This window comes from Callorhinus ursinus, unplaced genomic scaffold (assembly GCF_003265705.2).
Source record: "Callorhinus ursinus isolate GAN/ISIS: 27379988/994484 unplaced genomic scaffold, GSC_fseal_2.0 scaffold31, whole genome shotgun sequence".
Lineage (NCBI taxonomy): Eukaryota > Metazoa > Chordata > Mammalia > Carnivora > Otariidae > Callorhinus > Callorhinus ursinus.
The window spans coordinates 15820499-15842615 of record NW_027397093.1 but is presented as its reverse complement, the minus strand read 5'-3'; the positions used below and the strand labels follow the sequence as shown (position 1 = coordinate 15842615).

At 38.9% G+C, this 22117-nt stretch overlaps 1 protein-coding gene across 1 annotated transcript in view; it reads left to right on the top strand.

The window, feature by feature from the left end:
* The window catches only part of KIFBP (kinesin family binding protein), a 39537-nt gene extending 18114 nt beyond the window's left edge, over positions 1-21423 (top strand). The window contains exons 3-7 of the mRNA XM_025850307.2: positions 6765-6844; positions 7162-7345; positions 9998-10082; positions 15529-15644; positions 19991-21423. Coding sequence (XP_025706092.1) covers positions 6765-6844; positions 7162-7345; positions 9998-10082; positions 15529-15644; positions 19991-20866 — 1341 coding nt within the window. The 3' untranslated portion in view covers positions 20867-21423. The remainder of the gene's footprint in view (positions 1-6764; positions 6845-7161; positions 7346-9997; positions 10083-15528; positions 15645-19990) is intronic.
* The last annotated feature ends 694 nt before the right edge of the window (positions 21424-22117 follow it).

The window sequence follows — 22117 nt, the reverse complement described above, 5'->3', positions numbered from 1 at the left end:
ATACAACAAACCACCCCTCTGATGCTTCCTGTCCTCCTTTCCTGCTTTATTTTCTGCTTCACACTTACCATTATCTAACACGATGTTCATTTTAGTGACTTATCTTATTTATCACCCATCTTCAGTACTAAAATGTAAGCTCCCTGATGACAAGGATATTTTTTTAATTGTATTCACTGCTGTTTCCACAGCATCTAGAACAGTACCTGTTTCTTGAAATAATGAGTGATATTCCACTTCCATCCAGATCAATCAAAAAAAAAGAATGTTACTACTGTGTGAATGCTTGAGTGAATTTTAATAGAGCGTTTCGGTTTAAATATATATCTACAGTAGTTGGAGAATTTAATTGCTTATATGATTTTGTACTTGCCTAGTATCAATAGTCATTCCGAATAAAAATATTTTTAGTATTTCATAAATTATTGCCCTAATAGTGGCAGGCGTTAGAATGTCATTTAAAAAAAATCTGTAGATAAGAAGTAGAGTTCTAGGTAAAGGAGAGATCTAAACACAGCAGGGGAAATCACTGGATTTGAAGATAGAGACTGGGGATTCTAGTTTGGTTTGTGGTTAATACTGACTGACCTGGGGGAACTCAGACTTTCTGTGCCATCCGTTCTTCATCTGTAAGATGGGGATAACCTTCCTATCTCAACAATACAGAAATGTTGTGCGAATCAGATAATAGAGTAGTTAATGCAAAGTCACCAGAAACATGCTCTACATATCAAATAGTTGCAGAATGATTAAGTAAACTATGGTACACTAATAAAAGGGGATATGATATAACCATTACAATGATAAACATCTGGATCATGAATACATGGAAAATGTATACAATACATGCATACACCTTGATTATACTCTACTCATGTTTTTTCATCTTCCCTGTAAAGATGGACTAGATGTTATAAGTGATAAAAATGAACATTTTAATTTTAGAAGTTGTAGGGGCGCCTGGGCGGCTCAGTCAGTTGGGCAGCTGCCTTTAGCTTAGGTCATGATCTCGGGGTCCTGGGATTTATCCCCCCTCGGGCTCCTTGCTCAGTGGGGAGTCTGCTTCTCCCTCTGCCTGCCGCTCCCCCTGCTTGTGCTCGCTCTCTCTTTCTCTGACAAATAAATAAAATCTTAAAAAATATATAAAATAAAAGTGATAACTAATAAACACTAATGTTTATTGAGTGCTTAAGCAGGCTGTATTTTATTCTCACAACAACTCTATGAAGGAGGTACTGTTTTGTTGTTCTTGTTGTTTTATGAAGGAAGTACTGTTATTCCCATTTATAGGTAGGGAGCTTGTCATTCAGTGAGGTTAACATACACTATGTGACAGAGTCAGGGTTTAAACTTGGTTTGTCAGACCCCAAACTCTTGTTCTTTCTACTGTACCATGCTGCCTTCCACGGTAATATTGTTGAATAATTATTGTATTAAGATAAAGGGATTCTTTTTCTCCATAAAATTGTTCAGATATAGAATAAGTAATAAAGAAAATATATTTTACTTATTTATTTTTTAAAGATTTTATTTATTTATTTGACAGAGAGAGAGCACAAGCAGGGGGAGTGGCAGGCAGAGGGAGAAGCAGACTCCCCGCTGAGCAGGGAGCCCAATGCAGGACTCGATCCCAGGATCCTGGGATCATGACCTGAGCTGAAGGCAGACGCTTAACTGACTGAGCCACCCAGGTGCCCAAGAATATATATTTTATTGTTATGAAGAGTTATTCATTGGTAGGTTTTGTGTGAGGTTAAGAGACCAAATAGTGAGGCACCTGGCTAACTCATTTGCTGGAGCATGTGACTCTTGATCTTGGGGTAATGAGTTTGAGCCCCACTTTGGGTATAGAGATTACTTAAAAAGTTAAAAAAAGTGAGACAGAGGGATATTTAACTTATTTATTTAAACTTTTCCCGGCTTTTTATTTTTTAAGATTTTATTTTTTAAGTAATCTATACATCTAGTGTGGGGCTCGAACCACAACTCCAAAATCAAGAGTCACATGCTCTACCTACTGAGCCAGCCAGGTGCCCCCCCACCTTTATTGTATAAATTTAGGGTGTACAGTGTGATAATCTGTTACATGAATATACTGCAAATGATTACCACACTAGGATTAGTTAATATCTCCATCACCTGGGCGCCTGGGGGGCTCAATTGGTTAAGCAACTGCCTTCGGCTCAGGTCATGATCCTGGAGTCCCAGGATTGAGTCCTGCATCGGGCTCCCTGCTCAGCGGGGAGTCTGCTTCTCCCTCTGACCCTCCCCCATCTCATGCTCTCTCTATCTCATGCTCTCTCTCAAATAAATAAAATCTTAAAAAAAAATATCTCCATCACCTTACATAATTACCCTTTTGGGGGGCGGCCGGGGGGTGATGAGAAAATTTAAGATTTACTTTCTTAGCAACTTTCAAGTATATAATACAATATTTTTAACTATAGTCACTATGTTGTTTATTAGATCTTTAGAACTTACTCATCTTATAACTGGAAGTTTGTGCCCTTTGCCCAGCTTCTCCCCATTTCCCCCTCTCCCAGCCCCTGGCACCCACCATTCTATTCTGTTTCTAGGAGTTAACCTTTTTTTTTTTAGATGCCACATACAAGTTGTACTGTTCAATATTTGGAGAATGGCCATTTAAAAGCATTTCACATGTTATAAAATTGCTTTCCAAAAACACTAGCAATGTACTCTTATTTCACTAGTATATGAAAGTTCTCATCTTATGTAGCTTTAAAAAAAAATCTGTGTGTTATTGTAGGCAAAATGGTCTTGTTTTAACTTGAGTTTCTTTGATGATTTTTAAGTGTTTATATTCCATTTTTATTTCTTCTTTTGAAAGTGTTTACTTCATGCCTTTTTACGTGTAGAGTTTGTGTTTTCTGGCTGATTTGTTTGCTCATTTATGTTAAATCTTTATTTTAAACTGATATATAATTGACATATAACATTATATTAGTATAGGATGTACCACATAATGATTCAATATCTGTCTATATTGTGAAATGATCACAAGTCTAGTTAACATCTGTCACCACATACATTTACAGTTTTTTTTCTTGTGATGAGAACTTTTAAGATCTGTTCTTTTAGCAAAATTTAAATATACAATACAGTATTATTAACTGTAGGCATCATGCTGTACAGTACATCCCCGAGATTTATTTGTGTTATAACTGGAGGGTTTTGTCTTTTGACCACCTTCACCCTTTTCTCTACTACCTCCACCTCTGGAAACAACCAGTCTGCTCTCTGCATCTACGCATTCTTTTTTCTTGTGTGTTTTTGCTTTTCTTTTTTTTCTTTTTAAGATTCCATATATAAGTGAGATCGTATGGTATTTGTCTTTCTTTGACTTTTTTTTAAAGATTTTATTTATTTATTTGACAGAGACACAGTGAGAGAGGGAACACAAGCAGGGGGAGTGGGAGAGGGAGAAGCAGGCTTCCCGCGGAGCAGGGAGCCCGATGCGGGGCTGGATCCCAGCATCTTGGGATCATGACCTGAGCGGAAGGCAGATGCTTAACGACTGAGCCACCCAGGCGCCCCTCTGGCTTATTTCATTTACCATAAGGTCCTTAAAGTCCATCCATATTACAAATGGCAGGATTTCCTTCTTTTTTTTTTATGGCTAAATAATTTCCTATGTGTGTGTGTGTGTGTGTGTGTGTACACACACCACATTTTTTCTCCATTTATTCACTGATGGACACTTAGGTTGTTTCCAGGTCTTGGCTGTTGTAAATAATGCTACAGTGAACATGGGGGTGCTTTTATCTTTTCGTGTTTTCATTTCCTTTGGATAAATACCCAGAAGTGGAATTGCTGGATCGTATGGTAGTTCTATTTTTAATTGTTTGAGAAACCTCCATCCTGTTTTCCATAGAGGCTGCCTAACATTTCTACCAACAGTGCACAAGGGTTCCCTTTTCTCTAACTTTGCCAACACTTGTTATTTCTTGTCTTTTTTGATAATAGCCATTCTAACAGGTGTGAAGTAATACCTCATTGTAGTTTTGATTTGCATTTCCCTGATGATTAGTGATGTTGACCATCTTTTCATGTATTTGTTAGCCATCTGTATGTCTTTTTTTGAATAATGTCTATTTAGATCCTCTGCCCATTTTTAAATCAGATTGTTTGGGTCTTTTTGCTATTGAGTCGCATGAGTTTTTTATATATTTTGAATATTAACCCCTTCTCAAATACGTGATTTGCAGAAATTTTCTATTTGGTAGGTTGCCTTTTCATTTTGTTTTTGGGTTTCTTCACTCTGTAGAAGCTTTTTAGTTTGTTATATTCCCACTGTTGATATTTTACTTATTTAACAAACATTTAAGCACTTATTTATAGTACCTGCAGGCACTATTATAAATGATTTACCAATTTTAACTCATTTAATCCTCATGACAACTTATAAGGTAGATACTTTTGTTATTCCTATTATATAGATGAGGACAAAGAAGCACACTAGATTGTGACTTGCCCAAGGCCACACACTAATAAGTGGTAAAGCTGGGATTCTCACCCCCATGAGCTGATTACAGAACCCATACTTTTAACCACTACACTGTATTGTCTCAGTAATTGGACTTAGTCTAAAATATAAGTTTGAGCTGCTTCTTTAAGAACTGTGTAGTGTAGGGGCACCTGGGTGGCTCAGATGGTTAAGCATCTGCCTTTGGCTCAGGTCATGATCTCCGGGTCCTAGGATCAAGCCCCACATCAGGCTCCCAGCTCAATGGGGAGTCTGCAATAAATGAGAATAAGGCAAAATTACATCACATTGGGTACTTACAACATCCAATCTCGTTAGCTGGGGAAGCCCCGTGGAAACAGCCAGGCTGGAGTCCCAGTGGAGAGGCCTGGGTGGAGCATCCTCCCCTTAGGTGAGACTTCTAACTGACTATCCTCATAAGGGCCATATTTATAGGGCAAATGATGGGGCTTGAAGTTAAACATTGTTTGCTTACATGGCGTTTGGAGCGAGCTGCATTTCTATGTTATCATGTTTTTATATTTTCAAGGAGCCTGGGATATGTTTGTCTGCCTCCTCTCCCAGATCCCATTCCAGGGGTCCAGCCCAGCCTGGAGCAGGAGGGGATGTGAGACAAGATTTGTAGCTCTTGGCATCCAGAACGGAAGGGCCAGTTCTGGTCTGGAGGCCAGATAATATATTTCAAACAATCAAGCTCCCAAGGTTATTCACATAGCATGAATCTCAAAAACCATTAGCCTGCCTGTGTATGTGCAGGTCTAGGTGGTCAGTTATGTGCGACAAATCACAGAAACATCTAGCCATATAGAACACCCTCCTTTCATGATTTTAGGCTCACATTCCTATATATGAAATTGTTCATTTAAAATGTGAAGATCCGGGACACCTGGGTGTCTCAGTCGGTTAAGTGTCTACCTTTGGCTTGGGTCGTGATCTCGGGGTCCTGGGATCGAGTCCCACATCAGGCTCCCTGCTCAGCGAAGAGCCTGCTTCTGGCCCTCTGCCTGCCTCTCCCCTTGCGTGCTCTCTCTTGCTCTCGGACAAACAAATAAACTCTTAAGAAAAAAAAAAAAGGTGAAGATCCAGGCCAGCTGGGTGGCTCATTCGGTTTAGCATCTGACTCTTGATTTTAGCTCAGATCATGACCTCAGGGTTGTGAGGTTGAGCCCACGTTGGGCTCGGTGCTTGACATGAAGTCTGCTTAAGATTCTCACTCTTTCTCTTCCTCTGTCCCTCCCCCTCTCAAAAAATGTGTAGATACCAAACACTTATGATATTTCATTAGTATTAATATAGAAACATAAAACATATCAAACTTTTTGTACTGAGTTATACCTGTGTTTTAGTTCAGAGAAGAGAGTGGTTTGATTTAGGGTTATATATGACATGTGGTAGCCGTAACAATGAAATATGTATAGAAAATAATACATTGATTAATTCCCTTCATCAAAAAAGAGTAAGCATATATATTATTTAAAGAGTTAGCATATAAACAGCCCTCAAAATTATTGAGATCTTGGGAGAGTTACTTATCTATTGTGTTTGCCTTTGGCCTTGTTTCCTGTCTTAGTCATTTTTACTTTCTGTAAATTCTAGGAACCCAAGTTGTGATACTTTTAGCATTTACGCCCAGAATGTAAGCTCACATTTTTAAAAATGGAAGGCATTTTTGCTATTTGAAGTTGAACAAATTCACTTTAAAGCAAGGCTGGTCTTGCGGATAGGTCTGTCTTCACAGAAGTAGATGAGGTGGTAGTGGCGCTCTTGCGGAGGGCTTAAGATGGTATTATAAGTGACTTACCTACCTGTATTAACTCATTGAATCCTCATAGCAATCTTATGAGGTAATTTTATCAATGAGAAAACAGAAGCACAAGAGATTGGGTGACTTGGCCAAGGTAATACACAACAGAATCACTGATTTTATTGCCTCTGTATTAAAAGGGGGCAATCTATATACTTTTCTCATTCCCTTGAGAAAAAAGGCAAATTGGTAGATCTTTTTTTAGTATATTTGAAGTTCATCTCCCACAGCAGTTAAAATTTTGTCAACTGTGAGCTTCTAGGCAATCACCTTTTATTTGTTTGACTCTTTAAAATTTTATGCTTAAGAAAATTACTTCTTGGGTAACATGAAAAGGAACTAGTAAAAAATGAAATATACTGGGCTTTAAAATTTTGATTTCTCCAGTTTCTCCAGAAGAGGGCGCTTGGTGTTTACAGTTTAAAATTTTAGAGTTTTGTTTTTCTTTAATTGTAGATTGGGAGTCCTCCTCTTGATCCTACTGAGCATTTTCTTCCTGAAGAAGAGAAACTTACTGAACAAGAGAGATCAAAAAGGTGAGTAGGTACAGAAATCTGCTCTCACAGGTAATTCCACATGGTATAGATAAGATGATTGTTCCAAAAAGCACAGTATTTTCTCTTTTGAGACACTCCTAAAGTTACAGAATGTGGATTCGGACATGGATTTAAAAACGTCCATTTGCCACTTACCAGATATGTGACCCTGTTCAAATCTGAGGCTCCGTTTTCCTTATCTGTCAGATAGATGCACTAGCCATACCCAAATCGAAGGGTTGGTGAGATGACCAAGCTATATGAAAGTTCCTTATAAATTGTAAGCCATTATACAAATATTTACTTTTTCTTCATAGATTTGAGAAGGTTTATACTCATAACCTCTATTACCTGGCTCAAGTCTACCAGCATATGGAAATGTTTGAGAAGGCTGCTCATTATTGTCACAGTACCCTAAAACGGCAGCTTGAACACAATGCCTACCATCCTATAGAGTGGGCTATTAATGCTGCTACCTTGTCGCAATTTTACATCAATAAGGTAAGCTTCTCAAATAGTTGTCTAACAAAGTTACTGCTAGTGTGTATAAAAATAGAACCAGGGTACCTTGAAAATGTCATCTTTTAAAAACCGGTAGCTTGTATTTTACGATGTAAACTGGACAGAAAAGTGCAGCCCAGTTTGCCAGTATATTAGACTTTTGTAGCTTTTTGTTGCAGTAATCCTTTTGAATCATAAGATGCTGAATTTTGTCTTTGTCTTACATGCTGCTAGCCCTAAAATTACATGTTAGTTACCTAAGACCATCTTTTTTGATACAGAACACTATCAGTGCATTCTAGTGAGATGTTACCTTAAATTGCAGAGTCTATCTTATAGATACAGCTTTATCTTTATATAGTGGTAATCTGGTAACTATGAGGATTTGTCCGAGGAAGTTGACTGTTAAATGTGGGCTTCGATAAAAGCATGTGATGCATTTCAGTTATTCTTTAGAATTAACTCCTCCGTAGTAATTTTTCTCTGTTGGAAATGTCTCTGCTCAGTTCCAGAGTTGTAGCTCTTTATGATACACTTCTTCTGGAGGATTACACAGGAACAAACCTGAGCTTCTCAGTTGTGTATCACAATTATTCAGAATCATGTTGGTATATTTTTAATTGGACTATTTTATTCCTTTCTTCCGTAAGAGTTTTAATGCTAAAACGCTTTTCAGCCACCTTTCCCAGCCAGATTTTCTATTAATCCTCAGTAAGGTATTCCACAGTAGAAATTACTTTTATTTGTATTTCTGATTCACTCTGAAATTTTGGTAATTCTTTGCTTATCAGAGTTCCTTCTTTAAATCTCTCTGGTTACCTGCTGCCATATCCTTACTGGGCCTTTGTCCTTTCTAAGCTTTTTGTTAGTGCTGGTTCTGTAAATGCGCCCTATGTTTAAAGTATTGTCCCACAGAATTTCATTCAGAAAAGCTATTAGCAGGCGAGAAAGGGCTGTGGTGACTGCAGCATCGCTTCTAGGACTTTGGTCTAAGATCAAGCGTGTAAGTAACGCTGTCGCGTCTATTGGAGCATTCAGTTAAACCTAACTTTCATGAATCCATTTCATTGTGGTCATCATCAAAAGTGTTATCCGGTGCCTCTGCTTGTGGCACCTTTTTTTATAGCTTCCAGAGGCCCCTTATTTGTTTTGTTTAGCAACTTTAAAGCCACGTATTCACTGTGATTTTAATTAACACCTGAAACTCCACCAATATTAATAGTACTAAGATATCTAGATATTAATTTGAAGTGTAATAAAAAATTTAAAGTTGTTAAGCATTGCTTATGTGGAGCATGCAGTAATTTTCATGAGTACCTCCCCCACCCTGTGCTTTTTTTTTTAAACCAAAATGTTCTATAAGTTTTTGTTACAACTAGCTGAGTTATATTGCAAACAGAGATTTGAACCATTTTCTTTAAAACAATGCAATTGTCATTTATATCATTCTCATCTTCATCCGGTTCCAGTGATGAGGTTTTGCTACTTGATGTGTCCCTACCTGGCAGGTGCTAAAGTCCCACATTTACCAGCCACCTAGAGGGCACAAGGCACTCGCTGTTGTAGCAGTGACTGCTTACAGGGAACCACTCTGACCAAAGCTGAAGTGATAAAGATGGGTAAGGGATTGTAGAGGGACAGTTAAAGCTTCTTCATGTAAACTGTAACTTTCTTTGGGCTTCTGAGGTGTAATACCAACATTCTGATCTGTAGATTATGTTGCTGGGCTAATACTGTACACGGTACCCAGCTATTCTCAAGGTGGCTTCTGAATTTGCTATCATGGAGAGATACGTTTAATGCTGAGATTTTAAAGTCATAGCCAACCATGAAAAATCTTCTCAACAAAATGAGGTATTATTAATACGAACTAGACATTTAACTGATGAGGGTGGCTTCCAACTAAAAGTTGGACTTTAACTTTGTATTTCTGCTGGGTTGGTCCTGTGACTTACATGATAAACGCAAAATGTTTATATTAACAAGGAGATCTTCTCCAAGTGGGTGAGAACTTTACCATGCCCAAATTTGAATTAGGAAGTCTTCGAGTGTGTTGGTAAAGCAACTCCAGAAAGTTCATCTGTGGAGATCTGTTAACTTCAAAACTTGGTGGGAATCCACATTCATTATATGTAAATTCCCCAAATTCTAGGAGACAGGAATCTCTTCCTATCCATATTTACCCTTTTTGCCTTTGAAGTAGGATATATAGAGAGATCTCTAAACCTCAGAAAATTAAATCTCCAAGTTCTCTGACAAGGGACACATTTATCACGCATGGCATTTTGGCTATGTGGATCGAACCTAAAGGACTGTCTGAAGCACTCTCAGTCTAGGATGATAGGCATTCTTGAATTATACTTATTGATAACTGGAAGAGAGCTAACTTTCAGTTCACTCAGCAGTTGTCTCTCAGCCAGTTTGGATTATTATTACGAGTTTGGGGGCATCGTTATTTTAATATTTGAGGTGGCTTTTTAACCAGAGAATATATGTCATATACCTTTTTAATGTTCAGCAACCACACAGGGTCTCCTTAGGTCTCCTTACCTAATTGTGTAGCTTTTCTCACATTAGAAGACTTTATGTAAGTGTTAATTGCAAATAAGGCTGGGTGATAATTGCACTTAATCTTGTTTATTTCCTCAACAGCTGTGTTTTATGGAGGCCAGGCACTGTTTATCTGCTGCTAATGTCATTTTTGGTCAAACTGGAAAGATCTCAACAACAGAAGACAGTAAGTTCATATGTGCATGTTTTATCACACAACTTTTAAGAAACATTTTGAAATCTTTTAAATTTTTAAATTTTAGAAAATTCAAGAACAGAACAAAGAACTACCATAGCCTTTCTCAATTCACCAACTTTTAAATTTTAGAAAATTCAAGAACAGAACAAAGAACTACCATAGCCTTTCTCATTTCACCAACTTTTAATAATTGCCTCATTTGCAATCACATTTTATTGTTCTTCAGAAGCATTTGAGAGAAGATTGCATCCATTAGGCTCCTTTAACCCTTTGATACTTCAGTATATATTTCCTAAGAATATTTTCTTATATAACCATAGAACAGGAAGTATAACATTGATACAAATCTGTTATCTATAATGCATATTTCCTTTTCATTAATTATCCCTGTAATGTCCTTTCTGGTACTAGAGTATCCAATTCATGATTTTGTACTACATTTATTTATTTATTTTTAAAGATTTTTATTTATTTATTTGATAGAGAGAGAGGGAACACAAGCAGGGGGAGTGGGAGAGGGAGAAGCAGGCTTTCCTCTGAGCAGGGACTCCAATGTGGGGCTCAATCCTAGGACCCTGGGACCATGACCTGAGCCGAAGGCAGATGCTTAACGGCTGAGCCACCCAGGTGCCCTTCATACTACATTTAATTGTCACATCTCTTTACTGTCCTTTGCTCTGGAACAGTTCAAAAACGGACATTTTTGAAAAATACAAGCCAGTTATTGCATTAGATTTCCATAAGTTGGTGTTTGATGTTTCCTTAGGCTAAGAATCAGATGACACATTTTTGGTTGGCATCCTGCGTAAGTGATGTGTCCAAATGTCTAGTTTTTAATTATAGTATTTTATTTAGTTTTAAAAATCACAGTTAATTTGTATATTTGAGAAAATCAAAACTACAGTGAGATATCATCTCATACTTGTAAGAGTGGCTTTTATGAAAAAGATAAGAAATAACAAGTGTTGGTGAGGATGTGAAGAAAAGGGAACCCTTGTGCACTGTTAGTGAGAATGTAAATTGGTGTAGCCACTGTGGAAAGCAGTATGGAGGATCCTCAAAAAATTAAAAATAGAAATAACATACAGTTCAGTAATTCCACTTCTGGATATTTACCCAGAGAAAAAGAAAACACTAATTTGAAAAAATATATGCACCCCCGTGTTTACTGCAGTATTATTTACAGTCACCAAGATATGAAAACAAATGTCCATTGATGGATGAGTGGATAAAGAAAATATGGTGTATATGTACAGTGGATTATTATTCAGAAAAAAAAGAGAAAAAGAAAAATCTTTTTTAGCAGAAGATATAAACTTCCAGTTATAATTAAGTTGGGGATGTAATGTACAGTGTGGTGATTATAGTTAATACTGTATTGCATATTGAAATTTGCCAAGAGAGTGTATCTTTAGTCTCATTGCAAGAAAAATTGAACTGTGTATGGTCATAAATACTAACTAGACTTACTGTAATGATCATTTTGTAATATATACAAACATCAAATCATTATGTTGTGCGTATGAAACTAATATATAGTTGATCCTTGAATAATGGGGGGGTTAGGGGTGCCTGTCCCCTTTGTAGTTAAAAATCCATGTATAGGGGCGCCTGGGTGGCTCAGTCGTTAAGCGTCTGCCTTCGGCTCAGGTCATGATCCCAGGGTCCTGCGATCAAGTCCCACATTGGGCTCTCTGCTCAGCAGGAAGCCTGCTTCTCCCTCTCCCACTCCCCCTGCTGTGTCCCTCTCTCACTGTATCTCTCTCTCTGTCAAAAAAAAAAAAAAAAATCCGGGCGCCTGGGTGGCTCAGTTGGTTGGGCGACTGCCTTCAGCTCAGGTCATGATCCTGGAGTCCTGGGATCAGTCCCGCATCGGGTTCCCCGCTCAGCAGTGAGTCTGCTTCTCCCTCTGACCCTCTTCCCTCTCGTGCTCTCTATCTCTCATTCTCTCTCTCTCAAATAAATAAAATCTTAAAAAAAAAAATCCATGTATAAATTTTGACTCCCCAGAACTTAATTACTAAAAGCTTACTGTGGACCAGATGCCTTACCATAAAAAACAACACATATTTTGTATGTTATATGTATTAATACTCTATTCTTACAGTGAAATAAGCCAGATAAAAGAAAATGGTGGGAAAATCATAAGGAAGAGAAAGTACATTTACAGTGCTTTACTGTAAAAAAATTCATGTATAAGTGGACCTGTGCTGCTCAAACCTGTGTAGTTAAGGTCAGCTGTAATGTCACATATCGGTTGTATTTCAATTTTAAAAAAAGATTGGTACTTTTTATTATTATAAAATCAGTAACATATCTACATAGGGCCCTGAGCACATTTTACTAAGTTATCAACCCAGTAACTTTTGCTTCCAACCCTTAAGGAAGTCAAGTACCCAGATCCACGAGCTATTTCTGAAAGAGAAAGAAAAAGGACTTCATATCTAAGTACAAGTTCCAGAGTACAGTCAGTCCTCATTATTTGTGGATTACATATTTGCGAATTCACCTATTGCTACAATTTACTTGTAACCCCAAACTCAGTACTGGAGGTACTTCTGTGGTCATTTGTGCAGAACAACAAAAAAGTTGAGTTACCTGAGGTGCACGTTCCCAGCTGATACGGAACAAGGCAACAGTTGCCTTCTTGTTTCAGCTCTCATATAGTAAATAAGTGTCCTTTCTGTGGTTTATTCAGTACCCGTTCTTCATATTTTTGTGGTTTTTTTTTGGTAATTTCATTGTTTAAAATGGTCCCCATGTAGGGGCGCCTGGGTGGTTCATTCGTTAAAATGGCCCCCACGTAGTGCCGAGGTGCTCTCTGGTGTTTGTAAACACATGAAGGCTGTGACTGCCTTATGGAGAAACTGCAATGTTAGATAAGCCCCATTCAGGCACAAGTTAGAGTACTGTTGGTCCTGAGCTCAGTGTTAATAAGCCAACAATATATACTAAATAAGGGGTCGTTAAACAGAAAGACACATGAAATAAAGTTATACATATTGATCAGTTGGTGAAAATATGACCGGAAACCCATGGGAATCTAACCCTGTATTTTCCCGAGGAGCAGTGTTTCAGCATTTGCTAATAATTCTGTGTTCACAGTAACTTTATAGACCATAACTACAACGGATAATGAGAATCGATTGTATGTTGTTCCGTAGTTTTACTGTTGGAGATAAAAACCACTTTTTTGGGGCGCCTGGGTGGCTTAGTTGGTTAAACGTCTGTCTCTTGATTTTGCCTGACGTCATGATCTCAGGGTCATGGGATCGAGCCCCATGTTGGGCCCCCCACTCAATGGGGAGTTTGCTTGAGATTCTCTCCCTCTCTCTCTTTCCCTCCCTCTGCTCTCTGTCTCTCTCAAATAAATAAATAAATCTTAAAAAGAAATAACAAACCCACTTTTTTTTTTTTTAAAGATTTTATTTATTTATTTGACAGAGAGAGAGAGTGAGAGAGGGAACACAAGCAGGGAGAGTGGGAGAGGGAGAAGCAGGCTCCCCGCTGAGCAGGGAGCCCGACGTGGGGCTCAATCCCAGGACCCTGGGATCATGACCTGAGCTGAAGGCAGATGCCTAACGACTGAGCCACCCAGGTGTCCCAAAACCCACTTTTTCTGCTGAAACAAATATTCATCTAAAGGAGACAATCCAACCCACCAGTGACTTGCTTCAGTGCTGTGCTTCCGTGTTGTTTGGTAGGCTAGCAACTTGACTCTCTCCCTGTAGAGCTGGACACTGTGACTGCTGTACTTGGTGTTGGTGGCACACCCTTGTTGATGGAAAAAGGTAGACTACAGAGGAAAGTTTAATGCAGTACTGCATTAAATCTAATGTGATGGAAAATGTTATTTCATGTTACAAAGGATTTTTTTTAAAGATTTTATTTATTTATTTGACAGAGAGAGACACAGTGAGAAAGGGAACACAAGCAGGGGGAGTGGAAGAGGGAGAAACAGGCTCCCTGCTGAGCAGGGAGCCCCATGCGGGGCTCGATCCCAGGACCCTGGGATCATGACCTGAGCTGAAGACAGATGCTTAACGACTGAGCCACCCAGGTGCCCCAGGATTTTTTTTAAATAGTGAAAACCAAAATAATTTAAATGATGAAATTTATTTATTTATTTACATTGTCATTTTATTTATTTTTTAAGTACTCTCCATGCCGTGTGGAGACCAGTGTGAGGCTTGAACTCACGACCCAGAGATCAAGACCTGAGCTGAGATCAAAAGTTGGATGCTTAACAGACTGAGCCACCCAGGTGCCCCAAATCATGAGAAATCTTAAAATAAATTTTTCCTTTTAAAAAGGAATGCCCTTGGGATGCCTGGGTGGCTCAGTCGGTTAAGCATCTGCCTTTGACTCAGGTCATGATCCCAGGGTCCTGGGATCGAGTTCCGCATCGGGCTCCCTGCTCAGCGGGGAGCCTGCTTCTCCCTCTCCCACTCCCCCTGCTTGTGTTCCCTTTCTTGCTGTGTCTCTCTCTGTCAAATAAATAAATAAAATCTTTAAAAAAAAAAAAAAAAGAGGAATGCCAACCACAGATGTAACTTAAATATTTTGGTAAAACTGGACATGGGACTTGCATTACAAAATGAAATAATTGGCCCTTCATTAAACTATATTCATCATTCTGAATATTAATTTGGGGGAAGCTTTGCACTCAGGACTACCTTTTAATTCATGAGAACTCTATTTCAATTCGAATTTCACTAAATTGGAATTTTTGACAAATTGATTAATAATTATGCTAACTTTCACCTTGTTTGACACTATTTCTCTTCTTTTTTTGAGAGACCATGTGTGCGTGCACAAACTTAGGGGAGGGGCAGAGGGAGGGAGAGAATCTTTTTTTAATTTTATTTATTTATTTGAGAGAGAGAGAATGAGTGAGAGGGGAAAGGTAGAGAGAATCTGAAGCAGACTCCGCACTGAGCACAGAGCCCAATGTCAGGCTCGATCCCACAACCTCAAGATCATGACCTTTGTTTAGACTTGTTTCTTATAGAAGAAATAGAAACAACAGAATTAGAAGAATGGTTATATTAGAAGAATAGTTATATAAAGTAGGGAACATCTATTTAATTGTATACAAGGCTGTACTTAAAAATGTTAGAGTTGATAATGATATGAGTGAAGTGTTAGTGGTATGATATATAAAGAAAAATCTATATTCAAAATTGAATATACATTGTGACCTTAGTTTTTACCAACAGATGACACATAAGAAAAAACTAGAAAGAAATCTACAAAAATAATAGCAGTGAGTGCCTCTGGGTGGTAGGAATTTTGGGTCGGTTTTCCCCCCATTGCTTCAGTGAGAATCTGTTACTCTTAAATTCAGGGGAAAGTGCTATAAAAAGAATGTAATACACAATGAAAATTGCGATTGTGACCATTAACTTAGGCAAATAACGTTGTGTGATTTTAGCTACTGAAGCTGAGGGAGATGTGCCAGAGCTTTATCATCAAAGAAAAGGAGAAATAGCAAGATGCTGGATCAAGTATTGTTTGACTCTCCTGCAGAATGCCCAGCTTTCCATGCAGGTAATGTAGTCAAAAGGTGCCTTTTCTTTCTTAAATAAGCAAGATGGAAGTAAAAGCTTAAAATGGGAATTATGCTCATTGGGCTTACTGCATGTTTATTATACAAAGCATGCAGAATGCTCTCAAATAGTTCTTGCTCTCCCATCTCTACCTTTTAGAGTCTTATTTATTTAAGGTCTATCTCAAATACCACTTTTTCCTTAAAGACTTTCCTTTGGGTAGAATATAAATTCCTTGAGAGGTGGGGGCTGTGTCATATTCACGGTATATCATTATCTCAGGCATGGTAGGTTCTCAGTATATTAATTGTTCAGTGTGTAATTTTTCATAGCCTACAGGTATCATTTCCCTTCTTTAAACTCCATAAAACATTCCTTGCCTGCCCTAAATCACTTAGATTTTGCTTTGTATTATCTCTATTCATATTCTCACCTTTTTCCTTCACCTCTTTTTAGACTGTAAGCAATCTAACCTTTATATACTTTATACGGTATATATATTTATATTTATTTTATAAAAATATATATCTGGAAATAGCCCTGCCAGTTTATAGTTGTATGTTTGTGGCAATTTACTTAATCTCTCTTTGTTTCAATTTTCTCACAAAGGAGATGGAGATGATAACAGTACTTACCTAATAATGTTATCAGAGTTAAATTAATAATATATGCAAAGGGCTCAGAAAAGTACCCTAGACATACTAAGTCCTCAGTAAATGTTCATGGTCGTCATCATCATTACTAATTCATACTGAATCCTAGTTTCTAACCACTAAGGAGGGAAAGTAAATCCTTTGGATGCAGTATACTAAACATAGATACATAGAAAACTTTCCTGGAGGAGTTATGCTTTTTTTTTTGCATACATGCATTAAAATACAATAATTTTTACTAGTGATAATATAGAACCCATGAAACTACGAAACAAAAGAAAATCAAACAAACCATAAAACCCCAGAAGCATACATTGTGCAAGGATGAGAGCATTTTAGAGGTAGAGGGTAAAGGTGAGGCATATTTGGGAAAGAAAGGAAGTAGGGAGAACTAGGAAGTTTTACGTCTAGAGAAGCTGGATCCAGGAAAAGCTGTCAGCTTTCTTCTGCTCAGAAAGTGACCAGGAAAGCATCTAAATAACCAAGCAGCCAGGAAGCAAGTAAGTAAATAAGATTTTGGAGACTTAGGGCTTGCATTTGAAGTAATTGTGCCAAGCAAAATACACCATCATTTAACTCATACCCTTCACTTAGTTGATGTTTTCCAGACTGGGCACCAGAACGTATCACCTGATTACTTGAAACTAGTTAAAATAGTTGCTTGCTCTTAAATTACTCAGATTTTCCTTAATCTGACTTTGTTATTTTAACTTCATCCTTTGATTATCTGTTTACCTGAAAAGCCTTCTTCAATTCAAGCTTAAGACCTACACAGTTTATGCCAGCTCTGTGCTAGTCGTTGTCCTAGGAGGAAGAAGAGTAGACTTGGGGTTTTACTTCACATAAAAGTGCAACTTTGGGGACACCTGGGTGGCTCAGTCAGTTAAGCGTCTGCCTTTGGCTCAGGTCACGATCCCAGGGTCCTGGGATCGAGGCCTGCATCGGGCTCCCTGTTTAGTGGGAAGCCTGCTTCTCCCTCTCCCGCTCCCCCTGCTTGTGTTCCTGCTCTCGCTGTGTCTCTCTCTGCCAAATAAATAAATAAAATCTTTAAAAAAAAAAGTGCAACTTTGTTCCACAAAGGGGAGACACATGCCAGAGGACATATAGGAGGAAGTAACATGTGAAGGATGCTCCGGGAATGAGTAGGAATTAGCTGGACTGGAGAATAGCAGGCTCAGCATTCCAGCAAGCTGAGGCAGCATGTTCTGGGGCACAGGGAGCATGGTGTCTTAGGTGGGATGGCACAAAGGCCTGTGAGGCTGGAGCAGAGTAGGAGAGCGCGTGATGTAAGATAGAGTTCGAAAGGGGCTGGAACCAGCAGGGCCTTTGAGGAGTGGAAGGCTTGAAGGGTTTTGGAACAATCGCTTAGGTGGCAGAGTGGAGAATGAATTGAGGGGAAGCAACAGTAGAGGAGGGAGATTAGTTAGAAGACCACTGGAGCCGTCCAGGTGAAATGTGAAGGGAGCTTGGTCTAGGATGGTGGCAGAAGAGATAAAGCGGAAAGAATGGATTCTAGAGGTATTTGGGAAACAAAATGTAAAGGACTTGGTGATAGACTGAAAGTGCAGGGTAAAGGGGAGAGGAGAGGGACATCTCAAGGATGATTCCTAGGTTGTTGGCTATCCAGATTGATGGAGGCTTCTTCACTCAAACAGCACTAGAATAGGAAACAGCTGAAGAAGGATAGGAGTCCCATTGTGGACATCCTGCAGCTGGGGAGCCTTTGAGTGTTCTTAGAGGAGAGGCCATACAGGGAGCTGTAGCTGTGGGTCTGGAGCTTGAGAAGAGGCATGGGCTGTAGCTCTGTTTGTGAGCCAACCTCCCACGGATGACAGTGGCGGACGTGGCTATGAACAGTCACCTCTAGGGCAGCGCTGTCCAATAGAAATAGAATACCAACCATGTATGTAATTTTCAGTTTTCTTTCTTTTTTCTTTTTTAAAGATTTTATTTATTTATTTGACAGGGAGAGAGAGAGAGTACAAGTGGGGGAGTGGCAGGCAGAGGGAGAAGCAGGACCCTTCTGAGCAGGGAGCCTGATGGGGGACTCGATCCCAGGACCCTGGGATCACAACCTGAGCCAAAGGCAGATGCTTAACTGACTGAGCCACCCAGGCGCCCTGTAATTTTCAATTTTCTAATGGCCACATTAGAAAAGGAAAAAGGGTGAATTAACTTTCTACTTTTTAAACCCAGATTATATTTTAAAAATTGTCATTTCTGTAGGTCATCAATATTAAAGAGATTTAAAATTATTTTTGAATTAAGTCTTAAAAATTGGATATATGTGTTGTAAATACAGCTCACGTCTCGCTTTGAACTTGCTGCATTTCCAGTGCCCAGGAGTCATCCACATGTGGCCCGTGGCTACTGTTTTGAACAGTGCAGATCAAGAGACGATGTTGAGTGACAGGAAGAAAAGGCTTAGGGGTGGAGCATAGAGGGATCTGATGTTCAGTTTTATTGGCCAGGAAGAGAAAGATGAGCTTAGTTTTTTTGTTTTTTGTTTTTTAAGATTATTTGAGAGAGAGAGTGGGGGTATGAGTGGGAGGAGGGGCAGAATGAGAGGGAGAGAGAGAATCTCAAGCAGACTCTGTGCTGATTGAGGAGCCTGCCATGGGGTTGATCCCAGGACCCATGAGATCATGACCTCAGCTGAAACCAAGAGTAGGGCTCTTGACCGAGTGAACCACCAGTGCACTCCGACCTTAGTCTTTTTTTTTTTTTTTTAAGATTTTATTTATTTATTTGTCAGAGAAAGAGAGAGAGGGCGTGCACAAGCAGGAAGAATGGCAGGCAGAGGGAGAGGGAGAAGCAGGCTCCCCACTGAGCAAGGAGCATGGTGTGGGGCTCAATCCCAGGACCATGGGATCATGAGCTGAAGGCAGACGCTTAACCGACTGAGCCACCCAGGCGCCCCGCTTAGTCTATTTTTTAAACCATTTTACCTCTTTTTTTTTTTTGCCTTGAGAGTTAGGAGGAGATAACTTTGACAGATTTAACTGTATCTTCACTTTAGTGTCTTTGAGACCTGGACATTTCTCTGTATTTCATAAATAACTTCTAGCATATCATTAATCTTAATGGCATCTCGGTGCAATATTTTTAGGATGTAGATTACAGTCTTACCCTAATATTAAAATACTAATAACTTAGTACGTGTATATAATGTTTCACAGTCTCTAAAGTTCTTTCATATGCGTTTATCTTACCTGAAGGAGAAACTATAAATGAGTTTTAGTTCCCCAGAGAGGAAAGTCATATGTGAGCAGCTTATTTGATTTAAATACCTTTTCCTATTTCTTACATTTGTTTTAAAGATTTTATTTATTTATTCGACAGAAAGAGTGAGAGAGTAAGCAGGGGGAGCAGCAGAGGGAGAGGGAAAAGCAGGCTCCCCGCTGAGCAGGGAGCCCGATGCGGGGCTCGATCCCAGCACCCCGGGACCATGACCTGAGCCGAAGGCAGACACTTGACCATCTGAGCCACCCAGGCGCCCCTATTTCTTAACATTTTTAATACAATTGAAATACAGTTTTAGAAGAAAGTCTCAAAAGAGGTGTAAGATTGTAGCACCTCCAGAAGCCCAGCTGAGAAAGAGGGCCTTCTTTTCTTTCCTCTTAAGTTTGCCGTAATATTATTCAACAGCAGGAGATCAGTGTCCTTTCTCACCATAATGTATTTTTTCTTTCAGGACAACATAGGAGAGCTTGATCTTGATAAACAGTCTGAACTTAGAGCTTTAAGGAAAAAAGAACTAGATGAGGAAGAAAGGATGAGGAAGAAAGCTGTACAGTTTGGAGCTGGTGAGCTGTGTGACGTCATCTCTGCGGTGGAAGAGAAAGTGAGCTACCTGAGACCTCTAGATTTTGAAGAAGCCAGAGAACTGTTCTTACTGGGTCAGCACTATGTCTTTGAGGCAAAAGAGTTCTTTCAGATTGATGGTTATGTCACTGACCATATCGAAGTGGTCCAGGACCACAGTGCTCTGTTTAAGGTACTTGCCTTCTTTGAAACCGATATGGAGAGACGGTGCAAGATGCATAAACGGAGAATAGCCATGCTAGAGCCCCTCATTGTGGACCTGAACCCGCAGTATTACCTGTTGGTCAACAGGCAGATTCAATTTGAGATTGCACATGCGTACTATGATATGATGGATTTGAAGGTTGCCATTGCTGACAAGCTGAGGGACCCCGATTCACACATTGTAAAAAAAATAAATAATCTCAATAAGTCAGCATTGAAATACTACCAGCTCTTCTTAGACTCCCTGAGAGACCCGAATAAAGTCTTTCCTGAGCATATTGGGGAAGATGTTCTTCGCCCTGCCATGTTAGCTAAATTTCGAGTTGCCCGTCTCTATGGGAAAATCATCACTGCAGATCCCAAGAAAGAGCTAGAAAATTTGGCAACATCATTGGAACATTACAAATTTATTGTTGATTACTGTGAAAAGCACCCTGAGGCTGCCCAGGAAATAGAAGTTGAGTTAGAACTTAGTAAAGAGATGGTGAGTCTTCTTCCAACAAAAATGGAGAGATTCAGAACCAAGATGGCCTTGACTTAATAATCCTTGTTTTTAATGAAAGAAAATGTGCAATATTGAAGAGAGTTTTTCCCCTTAGTCAAACAGGCCCCATTCCATTGTGATGTTTACCTTTCTAGCCAGATGAATGCAGTTTGAAATTGATGTAACAGACCAATTGTCTTTGCTAGGACCTTAATCAACATAAAGATAATTTATACCTAATTATGTAAATTGCCTTGTTAAGGTGACATGTGATTGGTATGTTAGATTGCTTGTTTCCTATTTAAGTAGAAACCTTTCCTGCCTCGGTTTCTAAAGGTAGGTTCTTTGTTGGCTAGTACTTGATAGATTTGTTAAGAGGAACGATTCTGGAGTTACATACCTGGTAGTCAAGCCTGTTAATTGAAAAGTAACTTCCTGTAGTTATTCTTCCCAAAATATTTACTTTCCTATTTCCCAGAGAAATGGCTTCTTTTCTGAAAACATCAAAAAACTAAGTTATGTTGTTGTAAAGTACTGTAGTTTATCTCATTTATAGAGGAAAAGGCCTTGTTGGAAATAAAATAAATTGACTTGTTTCACTAATAAAAGGTTCCATTTACTCTTTTGTTTTCTTGTAAGAATCAGTTTTATTTTTGACACTTCGAAGGTATTGTTCTACTTGAAGCCAGAGGAGAATATTTCTTTGGCACCATCGCGCAGTTAGAAAACATTAAAACCTCATTCACTGAAGAAGTATTTGAGATAGTCTCTGTGCCAGAAAAATCTTACTGGCCGAGTTTCTTATAAGAGCATTTTGGTATATCTATAAACGTTGAAGCACTGTTAAAAAAGGACATGTACTTCAGAATAACATTGTTGATATATGTCATTTCAAGAAATGAAGAATTGAGATGGAGTCCCTATGAAGCACAAAATCAAGATCATTTGTGAGATTTGATCCAGAGAATAGCTCTGTATGTTGGCTTGCCTATTAATTTGCTTCACAAAGCCTAGGACTCAGTCGACTCTTAAGATTCTGAAACATAAAGGTGTGATAAACACCTTTTCCTCTGAGATCAATTTTTCAGGAAAAAAAATCTGAGCATAACAGGCATGTATAACTCACTCAGTATTTAATATTGATTATTAAATGTCGACTGTGGGTCAGGTACTGTGTTCTCACTTTTCTAAGCATAAACGATACTGTGATGAGCAAGATCAACAAGGTCCTGCTCTCATGGAGAAAGTGAACAAAGGAGCAAAGTGATTTCAGGTCATGAGTGCTGTTAAGGAAGGAACCAGAGTGAT